We start from the raw sequence: 13027 nt of genomic DNA on the forward strand, positions 1-13027 counted from the left end.
CCTGTCACTCAAATTTTTGAAATTCCTTGCCTTTCCAGGTGGATTGGGCACTTTTCAGAACTGAAAGTGGCGGCTTTAGGCCCATCGAAGGCCTAAGCTTTGAGCAACAGGCAAAGCCTTGGTGGGATTTGAATCCATGTTCCCGGAGCATTAGCCTGGGCCTCTGGATTACTAGTCTGGTGACCTGCCAAGACTCCATCGCCTCACCAGTTTAGCGCGAGGTTTCAGTGTGAAGGTAATGGCTGTTTCTCTCTCTGTGACTCTCTCTCTCTCTCTCTCTCTCTCTCTCTCTCTGGGCAGGTGAAGCGGATGGTGGCCCAGGTGATTAGTGCTATGGCTCATCACGATTACCTGGAGCTGGAGGGAGGCGAGGCCATGGTGGAATTCATCATCCGGCAGTGTGCACTGCCCTGCGAACCAGGGGTAGGGAACTCTCCGAATTCCTGCCATAGGGAGGAGCTCGTATCCCTAACAGTGTCTACACCACCACACGTCCCAAAGAGCCTAACAGCCAATTAAATATCGACACTGTTGTAACATTGGGGACGTGGCAACCAATTTGTGCACAGCAAGATCCCACAAATAGCAATGATGATTCAATAATGCACTTGTGATGGTATAACTAGGAGATTCACGTTCACCTGAGGCACTAAACAGGGCATTGGTTTAGCATCTCAATTGAAAGGCAGCATTTCTGGCCCCCCCCCCCCCCCCCCCCCCCCCCCCCCCCACACCGGCCCGGCCGACCATCCCCCTCCCCCTCCCCGCCCGCCCAGCTCTCTCCCCCTCCCCCTCCCCCTCCCCGCCCGCCCAGCTCTCTCCCCCTCCCCCTCCCCGCCCGCCCAGCTCTCTCCCCCTCCCCCTCCCCGCCCGGTTCCCTCCCCCTCCCCGCCCGGCTCTCTCCCCCACCCCCTCCCCGCCCGCCCGGCTCTCTCCCCCACCCCCTCCCCGCCAGCCCGGCTCTCTCCCCCACCCCCTCCCCGCCCGCCCGGCTCTCTGCCCCACCCCCTCCCCGCCCGCCCGGCTCTCTGCCCCTCCCCCTCCCCGCCCGCCCGGCTCTCTGCCCCTCCCCCTCCCCGCCCGCCCGGCTCTCTGCCCCTCCCCCTCCCCGCCCACCCGGCTCTCTCCCCCTCCCCCTCCCGGCTCTCTCCCCCTCCCCCTCCCGGCTCTCTCCCCCTCCCCGCCCGGCTCTCTCCCCCTCCCCCTCCCCGCACCCGTCCGGCTCTCTCCCCCTCCCCCTCCCCGCACCCGCCCGGCTCTCTCCCCCTCCCCCTACCCGCACCAGCCCGGCTCTCTCCCCCTCCCCGCCCGGCTCTCTCCCCCCCGCCCGGCTCTCTCCCCCTCCCCCTCCCCCCCCCGCCCGGCTCTCTCCCCCTCCCCCTCCCCCTCCCCGCCCGCCCGGCTCTCTCCCCCTCCCCCTCCCCGCCCGCCCGGCTCTCTCCCCCTCCCCCTCCCCGCACCGCCCGTCTCTCTCCCCCTCCCCGCACCCGCCCGGCTCTCTCCCCCTCCCCCTCCCCGCACCCGCCCGGCTCTCCCCCCCTCCCCCTCCCCGCCCGCCCGCCCGTCTCTCTCTCTCCCCCCCCCCCCCCTCCCCGCCCGCCCAGCTCTCTCTCCCCCTCCCCCTCCCCGCCCACCCGGCTCTCCCCCCACCACCCCTCCCCGGCCGCCCGGCTCTCTCTCCCCCTCCCCCTCCCCCACCCGCCCGCCCGGCTCTCTCCCCCTCCCCCTCCCCGCCCACCCGGCTCTCCCCCCACCACCCCTCCCCGGCCGCCCGGCTCTCTCTCCCCCTCCCCCTCCCCCACCCGCCCGCCCGGCTCTCTCCCCCTCCCCCTCCCCGCCCGCCCGGCTTCCCCCCTCCCTGTGTAAGTGATTTCTCGGCAGGATTGCAGGTTTTTCTGATTTTGCTGCCTTGCTCTCCTGGTGTGTTTATTTATACAAAATCTCTTTGTCTCCCCCTCCTCCCCCCGCCCCAGACACCCAAACCCCGCAGCTACGACCCAGACGAAGTTACGGACGAGAGTCTGAGGAACATGTGTGACAACATCTTGAACCTGCTGACCACGACGGTGAAGAAGATGGAGAATGTCAGTAACTGGCTCTCTCTTTGTGGGGGTTTGAAAGTTCATATATTACATTTCTGTACCCCTTTCACATCCTCTGGATGTCAGTGTTTATAGCCAATGAAGAACTGTAAGTGTTGTCACTGTTGTAATGTAGGAAAGGCAACCAACTTGTGCATAGCAAGATCCCACAAGCAGAAATTTGACATGTGACCAGAGAATTTGTTACATTAAATAAGAGTTAAATACTCCAGAGAGAACTCCCCTGCTAACTAACTGAGCAGAAGAATTACAGACAAGTGTGTTCATGAGTCCAGGTTATTAATCCAGGTTGAAATGTGCAAAATTCATCAGTGCGGCGCTCCCTCAGCGCCGACCCTCGGACAGTGCGGCGCTCCCTCAGCGCCGACCCTCGGACAGTGCGGTGCTCCCTCAGCGCCGACCCTCAGACAGTGCGGCGCTCCCTCAGCGCCGACCCTCGGACAGTGCGGCGCTCCCTCAGCGCCGACCCTCGGACAGTGCGGCGCTCCCTCAGCGCCGACCCTCGGACAGTGCGGCGCTCCCTCAGCGCCGACCCTCGGACAGTGCGGCGCTCCCTCAGCGCCGACCCTCGGACAGTGCGGCGCTCCCTCAGCGCCGACCCTCGGACAGTGCGGCACTCCCTCAGTTCTGTTGTATGTTCTCAAGCCTACGCAGTGGGAATTGAACCAATGTCCTGTTGACTCAGACAGATGTGAACCAAGGGTGAGGCTAAGTTGACAGAACCTCGCTCGGTTATTGCTCCCGCTTCCCACCACCTCCCCCTAGACTGAACTCTGCAGAGGCCACTGTTAATTGGACCCCAAGCTAGCTGGTGAAGTATGAAAGTAGATCCCAATCCTTTGCCTTATTAATAATAGATTTATTTACAGAATGCAGCATTAAGTATGTCTGTCCTGTACCGATTACCCTTGTCCCAACAGTCTCTCCTTATAACTGCTCTAGGTATTTAAACAATGCTCCTCGTTTGAGTGTTTGAACAGTGATTGAGTTTTTCTCCCTCCACACTGCCCCTTCTCTCTGTGCAGGTTCTGTGGCCGTTCCTGTTGCAGTTTCTGATCCCAGTGCAGTACCTGAATGCTCTTGCTCCCGTCTGTCGCAGCCTGGCATACCTGGGTGTAAAGAAAGAGCAAACCAACAGCCATGGATTCCGGCTTGACTACGAGGAGAGAGGTTTGTGCATTGGGAATTTTATCCGGAATATATGAGGATCAGATGTAGTTCTGTCCAGCTCATCAATTAGTTAATCTGTGTTTGATGGGGACAGTGTAGAGGGAGCTTTACTCTGTATCTAACCCCGTGCTGTACCTGTCCTCGGAGTGTTTGATGGGGACAGTGTAGAGGGAGCTTTACTCTGTATCTAACCCCGTGCTGTACCTGCCCTGGGAGTGTTTGATGGGGGCAGTGTAGAGGGAGCTTTACTCTGTATCTAACCCCGTGCTGTACCTGTCCTGGGAGTGTTTGATGGGGACAGTGTAGAGGGAGCTTTACTCTGTATCTAACCCCGTGCTGTACCTGTCCTGGGAGTGTTTGATGGGGACAGTGTAGAGGGAGCTTTACTCTGTATCTAACCCTGTGCTGTACCTGCCCTGGGAGTGTTTGATGGGGACAGTGTAGAGGGAGCTTTACTCTGTATCTAACCTCGTGCTGTACCTGCCCTGGGAGTGTTTGATGGGGACAGTGTAGAGGGAGCTTTACTCTGTATCTAACCCCGTGCTGTACCTGTCCTGGGAGTGTTTGATGGGGACAGTGTAGAGGGAGCTTTACTCTGTATCTAACCCCGTGCTGTACCTGCCCTGGGAGTGTTTGATGGGGACGGTGTAGAGGGAGCTTTACTCTGTATCTAACCCCGTGCTGTACCTGCCCTGGGAGTGTTTGATGGGGGCAGTGTAGAGGGAGCTTTACTCTGTATCTAACCCCGTGCTGTACCTGTCCTGGGAGTGTTTGATGGGGACAGTGTAGAGGGAGCTTTACTCTGTATCTAACCCCGTGCTGTACCTGTCCTGGGAGTGTTTGATGGGGACGGAGTAGAGGAAGCTTTACTCTGTATCTAAGCCCGTGCTGTACCTGTCCTGGGTGTGTTTGATAGGGACAGTGTAGAGGGAGCTTTACTCTGTATCTAACCTCGTGCTGTACCTGCCCTGGGAGTGTTTGATGGGGACAGTGTAGAGGGAGCTTTACTCTGTATCTAACCCCGTGCTGTACCTGTCCTGGGAGTGTTTGATGAGATGTTCTGTTCCCAGGGCCATTGTGGTTGATGAACATGCAAAATCTGAAAGCTAATTGTAAATAGCGACCTGGGTTTGTTCTTGGAGGGAAATCTCAGCCTTAAAGTGACAGGCGGAGATCGACCTGTCACGTTGAGTTGAACAGAATTGATGCCCTGAATGAGATGGAGCTTTTATGGATTTGGAGGTCTAGTTAATGGTCTGAAGAATGATGTGAAAACTCTTGATTTTATTTTTATTTTTCTTCCAATCTTAGATCTGCCCAAACCTCAGGCGTTGCTGACACGGCTATTGGTGAGTTACTCTCTCTCTCTCTCTCTCTCTCTCTCTCTCTCTCTCTCTCTCTCTCTCTCTCTCGACACCCTGCTGGGTTTTGCTGCAGACTAGCTGTTGTGTTGAGCAAACTCCCTGAGCTGCTGCTGTCAGACTGGGTGAGGGGGTTTCAGCTCTGTCCCTGTGTGTCTGTCTCTCCCCATGGCTCACTCCCTCCCTCCCTCCCTCACCCTCGCTCCCTCCCTCACCCTCCCTCCATCGCTCGCTCCCTCCCTCCCTCACCCTTCCTCCCTCCCTCACCCTCCCTCCCTCACCCTCCCTCACTCACTCACTCACGCACCCTCCCTCCCTCCATCGCTCGCTCCCTCCTCCCTCACCCTCCCTCCCTCCCTCACCCCCCCTCCCTCCCTCACCCCCCCTCCATCGCTCGCTCCCTCCCTCCCTCACCCTCCCTCCATCGCTCGCTCACTCCCTCCCTCAACCTCCCTCCCTCACCCTCGCTCCATCGCTCGCTCCATCCCTCCCTCCCTCACCCCCTCCCTCCCTCACCCCCCTCCCTCCCTCACCCCCCCTCCCTCCCTCACCCCCCCCTCCCTCCCTCACCCCCCCCTCCCTCCCTCACCCCCCCCTCCCTCCCTCACCCCCCCTCCCTCCCTCTCATTGTCTCTCCTTTCTATTTCGTTTCACCATCTCTTGTTTAACACCGAGCTGCCAGATTCCTGGTTGAGTTGCTGACACTTTGCAGTTTTCTGTCTGAGAGGGTCAGGGGTCTGCAGTGTCCCCCCGGTCATCACCCCCCCCAGTCTACCCCCTGTGTGTTAACGCAGTGACTGACATTGCTCTAACCCTGCTTTCTTCTTGCCTTCCCCAGGTGGTCTCTTCATTCCCGTACAGGGGGAGGGGGCGAGGGATCCCAGCATTGAGATTCCTGCAGGTCGCTGCCCCTATCATCCACCCCCGGGTGGTGAGGGTCTGGAACGAGGAGCTCCCCACACTCATTCAACACTTGGAAGGTACGGGGCTCCCGAGTACTTGTTCCAGGGCGGGAGAGGGGACATTGGGAATCAGTGGCGTTCCCAGCCTAATGTCAGTGACTGAAAGCTCCCTTGGTTCACGGCTGACGGGTGGACTGACAGAGGCTCCCTAACTGAGGAGGTGGAGAAAGCAGAGACTCCACTCTGCACCCCCCAAGTACAGGAACACAGTATCTAGGCTGCCACACAGTGTGGTACTGGCCGCTGGTGGAGTTTTTCCCTAGTGCGTTAAACACCTGCTCAGGTGACTCAGCCGGGATTAAATGGCAAAAGAAGCAGAGGGGGAGGTGAGAGTTATGTTTTGCGCTGCGGGGTGCTGAGATCTGGAGTGCGCGACCTGATGGGGCAGTGGAAAGTGATTCAATAAAACCAGTCACTCGCTAGTACAGAACTTGAATCTTGATGAAAAGAGAGACATGTTGCTGAAGCTTTTCGCCTCACACTCAACAGGACAAATGCAAGAATGCCAAATTTCAAACCATCCCAGCAATTTATACGACAGGAAAAAAGGGTGCTGATTGGAACTATGGTTCTCCATGGCAACGCCTCAGCCAGTCAGAGTTGGCTTGCCCACCAGTCAGCGCCCTTTTCTCTTGTAGGTTGTGATGCTTTGAAATTTGGCGTTCTTGTGTTTGTCCTGATGAGTGCAGGATGAAAAGCTTTGACAATATGCCTCTCTTTTCAGCAATATTAAATATCAAAAGAGAATTGGATCAACACCCACAGTGGAAACATTTGCAGGGCTATGGGGAAAGAACATGGAAGTGGGATTAATTAGATGGTTTTTGACACACATGTGATGGGCCGATTGGCCTCTTATATGCTGTAAGGTTCTGTGGGGAAAATCCACTGGCACAAGTGGATGAAACACAGGGAATTCTCTGAGACTTGGCCAACATTTTACCATCAATAAGCTGATTGGCCTTTGAGCTGACAGCAGCTAAGATATTGGTAGATAGAGGAGTGAGGGGTGGATAGGGAGGGGGGAGGAGGCAATGTGAGGCGGGGAGGTGGGGGATGGGGGGGGGGTTGTGTGCTGAGAGGCGGATCGGGGTTTAAAGCAGCTCTGACCCTCCGACAGCATGGACCCCCATCCTTGCTCAGCTCGCCCTCAGACAGCGCAGCGCTCCCTCAAGAATCGATCTAACTCAACGTTAAAAAATGTCACCAACCTGGCCTCAACTGTTCTCAGGAGGAGAATTCCACAAACTAATGACCCCCTGAGGGAAATAATTTCTCGTCATCTCTGCCTTCACTGGGAGATCCCTTATTTTTAAGCTCCGTTCCCTGGCTTTAGTCTCTCCAACAAGAGGAAACATCTGCTCAGCATCCACCCTGTCAAGTCTCCTCAGGATATTGTACGTTTCTATAAGGTCACCTCTCGTTCTTTTAAACTCCAGTGAGTATAGGCTCCACCCGTTCAACTTCTCTTCATGAGATAAACCCTTCATCCCACCATACAGTCATGAACCTTCTCTGAACTGCTAATGCAGTTATTTCCTTTCTTAAGTAAGAAGAGCAAAACTGGACACTACTCTGGATGTGGTCTCACCGAGGCCCTGTACAGCTGCAGTAAAAGTTCCCTCCTTTTATATTCCTTTCCCCCTGCAGTAGACACCAACGTTCCATCTGCCTTCCTAGTCACTTCTGTAGCTGCGCACTAACTTTCCCTGATTCATGGATACCTGGATTTCCCGTTTGAGCGATGGAACAGTCCGAAGGGTCTGAATGGTCTCCTCTTGTTCTGATGTTGAGACATGGAGAGCATCTGAAGGGGGACGTGCTTTGGGGGAGAGAGTTATTGAGGTTGGGATGAAAGACCTAGTGGGCCACAGCTTGAAGATCTGTGAGCTCCAGACTGGCTGGATTGAAGGAGTAACCAGCTGTCAGATGCTCTGAGGAGTCCTCACCCCTCCTCGTCCACTTGCCCCAACTCTGCCTCGCAGGAATGAGTTTCTCAATGATAATTGGCTGACGGGTATTTGTTCTTTGCAGGGCATTCCGAGGACTCCTTACCCCAGCGACAATGGGAGGATAAGCTGCTGCTGGTGAGTCAGAGAGCGAGTAAACTCGGACATTTACAAAGCTTTCACACTGTGGCGTCCTGTTGGATCTCCGGGCAAATCTCTGCCAAGCTCTGAGCACCTTTGGTTCTGCAAAGGCCCTTGTGAATGTGTTGTTACTGCTCCTATCATTGGGGGGGGTGGTTGAAGCCCCCCCACACCCCCAACCCCCTCTCCCCACCCCCCAACTGGTCATTAATAATGAGTGACTTTTTCTCCCCACCCCCCCCCACCTCCTCCCAGTTACTGTCCAAGAGTCTGGAGGCCGTCAATCCCGGCGATGAGATGTGGAGCAGCCAGTTGAGCGAGGAGATGACCAGACACCTCTGCAGCTACAACAGCCACCCCCAGGAGAAGGTGAGATTGGGGGACCAGGGGAACGTGCATCTCTCCGAGAGAGGAGAGGGCGTATCCTGGGGAGGTGCCCCTATCCTGGAGGGGGTACAGGGTCCCCCCCACCGTGGCCCTCAAATCCCAGGTCACAGGGTGGATCTACATATATTCATAGGGGTGGGTCCAGGCACCCCTAGTCCCAGGGGAGGGGGTGGAGTACAGGGGACGTCTGGGTAGCCGGGGGTACAGGGGTCTGTCTGGGTAGCCGGGAGTACAGGGTACGTCTGGGTAGCCGGGGGTACGGGGTACGTCTGGGTAGCTGGGGGGTACGGGGTACGTCTGGGTAGCTGGGGGGTACGGGGTACGTCTGGGTAGCTGGGGGGTACGGGGTCTGTCTGGGTACCCGTATCCCTGGGGATGGGAGGGGGGGGTAAATGATTGAGTGAGTGGGTGAAATATTCTGGGTGTGAATCTCGCCGTTGATGCCGTGTTAGTGGGAGCTCTGCTGTGTGAGTACACTCTCCTCGCGGTGTACTTTAGGAGTGTTGCCGTGCCTACAGTTGGTTATTAATGGCTTCCTTCCTCTCTTTCCACCCCTCCCCCCACCAGGGCTTCCTATATAAGTGTACTGGCGTGGTGCTGCGACAGACTCTGTCCGCCGACGTGGTGAGGAAGCAGCTGATGGAGATTCTGCAGACGGTCAGACATGCCGAACCCCTGGAGAGAGAGGTGAGAGACCCCAGCAGCACCGTCTGCTACAATCTATGGCATTGGTAAGTGGAAGGTGCAGTGCAGCCAGGGGAGAGTGTATCTCATTGCGCAGGAGCCCAGGACACAGATTAGGATGAAAACCTTTGCGATCTGATACAGCCTATTAAATGGGGCTGGAGGATGTGAACATCGCTGGGTGGGCCAGCATTTATTACCCCTCCCTAATTGCCCTTGAGAAGGTGGTGGTGAGCTGCCTTCTTGAACCGCTGCAGTCCATGTGGTGTAGGTACACCCACAGTGCTGTTAGGGAGGGAGTTCCAGGATTTTGACCCAGCAACAGTGAAGGAACGGCCGATATATTTCCAAGTCAGGATGGTGAGTGACTTGAAGGGGAACTTGCAGGCGATGGTGTTCCCATGTGTCTGCTGCCCTTGTCCTTCTAGATGGTAATGGTCATGGGTTTGGAAGGTGCTGCCGAAGGAGCTTTGGTGAGTTCCTGCAGTGCATCTTGTAGATGGTGCACACACTGCTGCTGCTACTGTGCATCCCATGGTGCAGCTTGAACCTTCTGAGTTGGAGGCCAGTGTGTGTGACACAATTAACATTCATCATAGAGAGGTGACTATTGGGGAGACTTCACATAAATCAGAAAATCACCCCACTCTGGAGACTAGAGCACATAATCCAGGCCAATGCAATTAGTATTGGGAGTGCCGCACTGTCGGAGCGTCAGTGCTGAGGGAGTGCTGCACTGTCGGAGCGTCAGTGCTGAGGGAGCGCCGCACTGTCGGAGGGTCAGTGCTGAGGGAGCGCCGCACTGTCGGAGGGTCAGTGCTGAGGGAGCGCCGCACTGTCGGAGGGTCAGTGCTGAGGGAGCGCCGCACTGTCGGAGGGTCAGTGCTGAGGGAGCGCCGCACTGTCGGAGGGTCAGTGCTGAGGGAGCGCCGCACTGTCGGAGGGTCAGTGCTGAGGGAGCGCCGCACTGTCGGAGGGTCAGTGCTGAGGGAGCGCCGCACTGTCGGAGGGTCAGTGCTGAGGGAGCGCCGCACTGTCGGAGGGTCAGTGCTGAGGGAGCGCCGCACTGTCGGAGGGTCAGTGCTGAGGGAGCGCCGCACTGTCGGAGGGTCAGTGCTGAGGGAGCGCCGCACTGTCGGAGGGTCAGTACTGAGGGAGCGCTGCACTGTGGGAGGGTCAGTGCGGAGGGAGCGCCGCACTGTCGGAGGGTCAGTGCTGAGGGAGCGCCGCGCTGTGGGAGGGTCAGTACCGAGGGAGTGCTGCACTGTTAGAGGGTCAGTGCCGAGGGAGCAACACACCGTTGGGTGGGGCAGTCCTGAGGAAGCACCGCACTGCAGCAGGTGCCTTCTTTTAGAGGAGGAATTAAACTGAGCCCCTGTCGGCCCTCAGGCGGAATGTGAAGATCCCACAGCCAGCCTTGAAAGAAGTGTGTAGGAATTCTCCTGGTCCCCTAGCCAATATGTATAAGAATCATTTAAATAGACGATCTGATTGTCATGTGTGGGATCTTGCTCTCCACAAATTTGCTGCCACATTTTCCAATATATTCTACACTTCATTGGCTGGAATGTGCTTTGGGGTGTCCTGAGACCGAGAATGGTGCAAGTGCAAGTTTGCTCTTTCTTGGGTTTAATGGAGTTTGGTTGCTTGGTTTAGGGCGTTGCTGTCTGCATTGGATTCTGTGCCAAGACTCACCTGAACGACACTCTGGCCAAGTTGGAGGATTTTGGCAAGTCCGACATCTTGAAGAAGTCACCGAGCCTCTTCCACATTCTCAAGGTAAGTGCTATTGGCTGGGATCTCTCTCTATTCATTGCACTTGGTTATTTCTCCATCCCCCTCCCCATGCCGCCATCTTTCTTACCAGCTGCTGTTCTCTCTCTCCCCCACCACCAGCCCTAAACCCAGAACCGGAAACTCCCATGACTGGGTCTGAGCTGAGATTTGGCAAACTAATCGACCATGGGGGCATTGTAGTCTCTACCTTCTCCTTCCCCGCCCCTCTCCCAAACACACAGCCAAGCCTGAGGTCCAGCCCATGTACTGCACTGAGACAAGAGCCACTCCACCCCCACCACCAACAAGCCAGCTGAACCTCAGAATGATTACTGCATGGAAGGAGGCCATTCAGCCCGTCATTGTCAGTGCTGGCTCTCTGCAAGAGAACTGTTAGTGCCGTTCCATCACCTTTTCCCCACAGCCCTGCAAAGTTTTCCCTTCAGATAATAATTCAATTCCCTTTTGAAATCCATGATTGAATCTGCCTCCACCACACTTGAGGGGCGACTTGATAGAAGTTTACAAAATTATGAGTGGCATGGACAGAGTAGATAGTCAGAAGCTTTTTCCCAGGGTGGAAGAGTCAATTACTAGGGGACGTAGATTTAAGGTGAGAGGAGAAAACTATAGAGGAGATGTGCGGGGCAAGTTTTTTACACAGAGGGTAGTGAGTGTCTGGAATTCGCTGCCAGAGGAGGTGGTGGAAGCAGGTACGATAGTGGTGTTTAAGAGGCAGCTTGACAAATACATGAATAGGATGGGAATAGAGGGATACGGACCCTGGAAGTGCAAAATGTTTTAGTTGACGGGCAATATGATCGGCGCAGACTTGGAGGGCCGAAGGGCCTGTTCCTGTGCTGTACTTTTCTTTGTTCTTTGTTCACTCCCAGACAATGCATTCTGCTAAATTCCTGATAACCAGATGAGGGAATAAAACCAGAGCCATTCTTTACTTGATACTTTATTGACAGAGTGAAACACTGCAGGTATATACCTCCTCGCTCAACCCATACCCTGTGTCAATCGGTGTCCCTTTATGTGCTGAAGCAAGCGTCCAATCAGTGCGCTCCAACTGCACGTACTTAACCTCAATTGTTAGAGTTAACTCGTTCCAGATCCTAATCACTTGCTGCGTAAAAATGTTTTCCCTCTTGTCTCCGTTGCTTCCTTTGCCAAATTATTTTAAATCTGTGCCCGCTTGTTCCTGACCCTTTCATGAGTGGGAACAATTTCTCCCGATCTACTCTTGTCCAGACCCCCCATGATTTTGAACACCTCTATCTAATCTCCTCTCAGCCTTCTCTTCCCCCAAGGTAAACAGTCCCAACTTCTCTAACCTGCCCACGTGACTGAAGTTTCTCATCCCTGAAACGATTCTTGTGAAGCTTTACTATCTCTCTAATGCCTTCACATCCTTCCTAAAGTGCAGTGCCCAGAACTGGACACAATACTCCCCTTGAGGCCGAACCAGTGTTTTATATAAGTTTAACATAACTTGTTTGCTTTTGTACTCTTTGCCCCTACTTATAAAGCCCAGGATTCAAATCCCACTGTGGAAGATGGTAAAATTTGAATTCAATAAAAATCTGGAATTAAAAGTCTAATGATGACCATGGAACCATTGCTGATTGTTGTAAAAACCCATCTGGTTCACTAATGTCCTTTAGGGAAGGAAATCTGTCGTCCTTACCTGGCTTGGTCTATAGCAATGTGGTTGACCCTTAAATGCCGTCTGAAATGTCCGAGCAAGCCACTCACTTGTAATAAACCGCTACAAAGTCACCAAAAAAAGGAATGAAACCGGATGGACCACCCGGCATCGACCTAGGCACCTGAAACGACAACGGCAATCTCAGCCCTGTCAACCCTGGCAAGTCCACCTTACTAACATCTGGGCGCTTGTGCCAAAATTGGGAGAGCTGTCTCCCAGACTATTCAAGCAACAGCCTGACATAGTCATCCTCACAGAATCATATCTTACAGATAATGTCCCAGACAGAACCATCACCATCCCTGGGTATGTCCTGTCCCACCAGCAGGACAGACCCAGCAGAGGTGACGGCACAGTGGTATACAGTCGGGAGGGAGTTGCCCTGGGAGTCCTCAACATCGACTCCGGACCCCATGAAGTCTCATGGCATCAGGTCAAATGGTAGAGTGGGGGAGGAAATGGGCAAGGAAACCTCCTGCTGATTATCACATACCCCCTTCCCTCAGCTGATGAATCAGTGCTCCTCCTTGTTGAACACCACTTGGAGGAAGCACTGAGGGTGGCAAGGACGCAGAATGCACCCTGGGTGGGGTACTCCAATGTCCATCACCAAGGGTGGCTCGGTAGCACCACTACTGACCGAGCTGGCTGAGTCCTAAAGGACATAACTGTTAGACTGGGTCTACTGCAGGTGGTGAGGGAACCAACAAGAGGGAAAAACATACTTGACCTCATCCTCACCAACCTGCCTGCCGCAGATGCATCTGTTCATGACAGTATC

General features: G+C 55.2%; 1 protein-coding gene across 1 annotated transcript in view; it reads left to right on the forward strand.

The window, feature by feature from the left end:
* LOC144676422 (maestro heat-like repeat-containing protein family member 1) overlaps window positions 1-13027 on the forward strand; it is a gene marked incomplete at its 3' end in the record, with an annotated part of 59457 nt that overhangs the window by 26823 nt on the left and 19607 nt on the right. Inside the window, exons 11-19 of the mRNA XM_078536841.1 lie at window positions 301-423; window positions 1974-2084; window positions 3128-3272; window positions 4584-4621; window positions 5472-5613; window positions 7630-7682; window positions 7941-8054; window positions 8640-8759; window positions 10413-10535. Coding sequence (XP_078392967.1) covers window positions 301-423; window positions 1974-2084; window positions 3128-3272; window positions 4584-4621; window positions 5472-5613; window positions 7630-7682; window positions 7941-8054; window positions 8640-8759; window positions 10413-10535 — 969 coding nt within the window. The remainder of the gene's footprint in view (window positions 1-300; window positions 424-1973; window positions 2085-3127; window positions 3273-4583; window positions 4622-5471; window positions 5614-7629; window positions 7683-7940; window positions 8055-8639; window positions 8760-10412; window positions 10536-13027) is intronic.

This window comes from Cetorhinus maximus, unplaced genomic scaffold, assembly GCF_964194155.1.
Source record: "Cetorhinus maximus unplaced genomic scaffold, sCetMax3.hap1.1 HAP1_SCAFFOLD_1588, whole genome shotgun sequence".
NCBI lineage: Eukaryota > Metazoa > Chordata > Chondrichthyes > Lamniformes > Cetorhinidae > Cetorhinus > Cetorhinus maximus.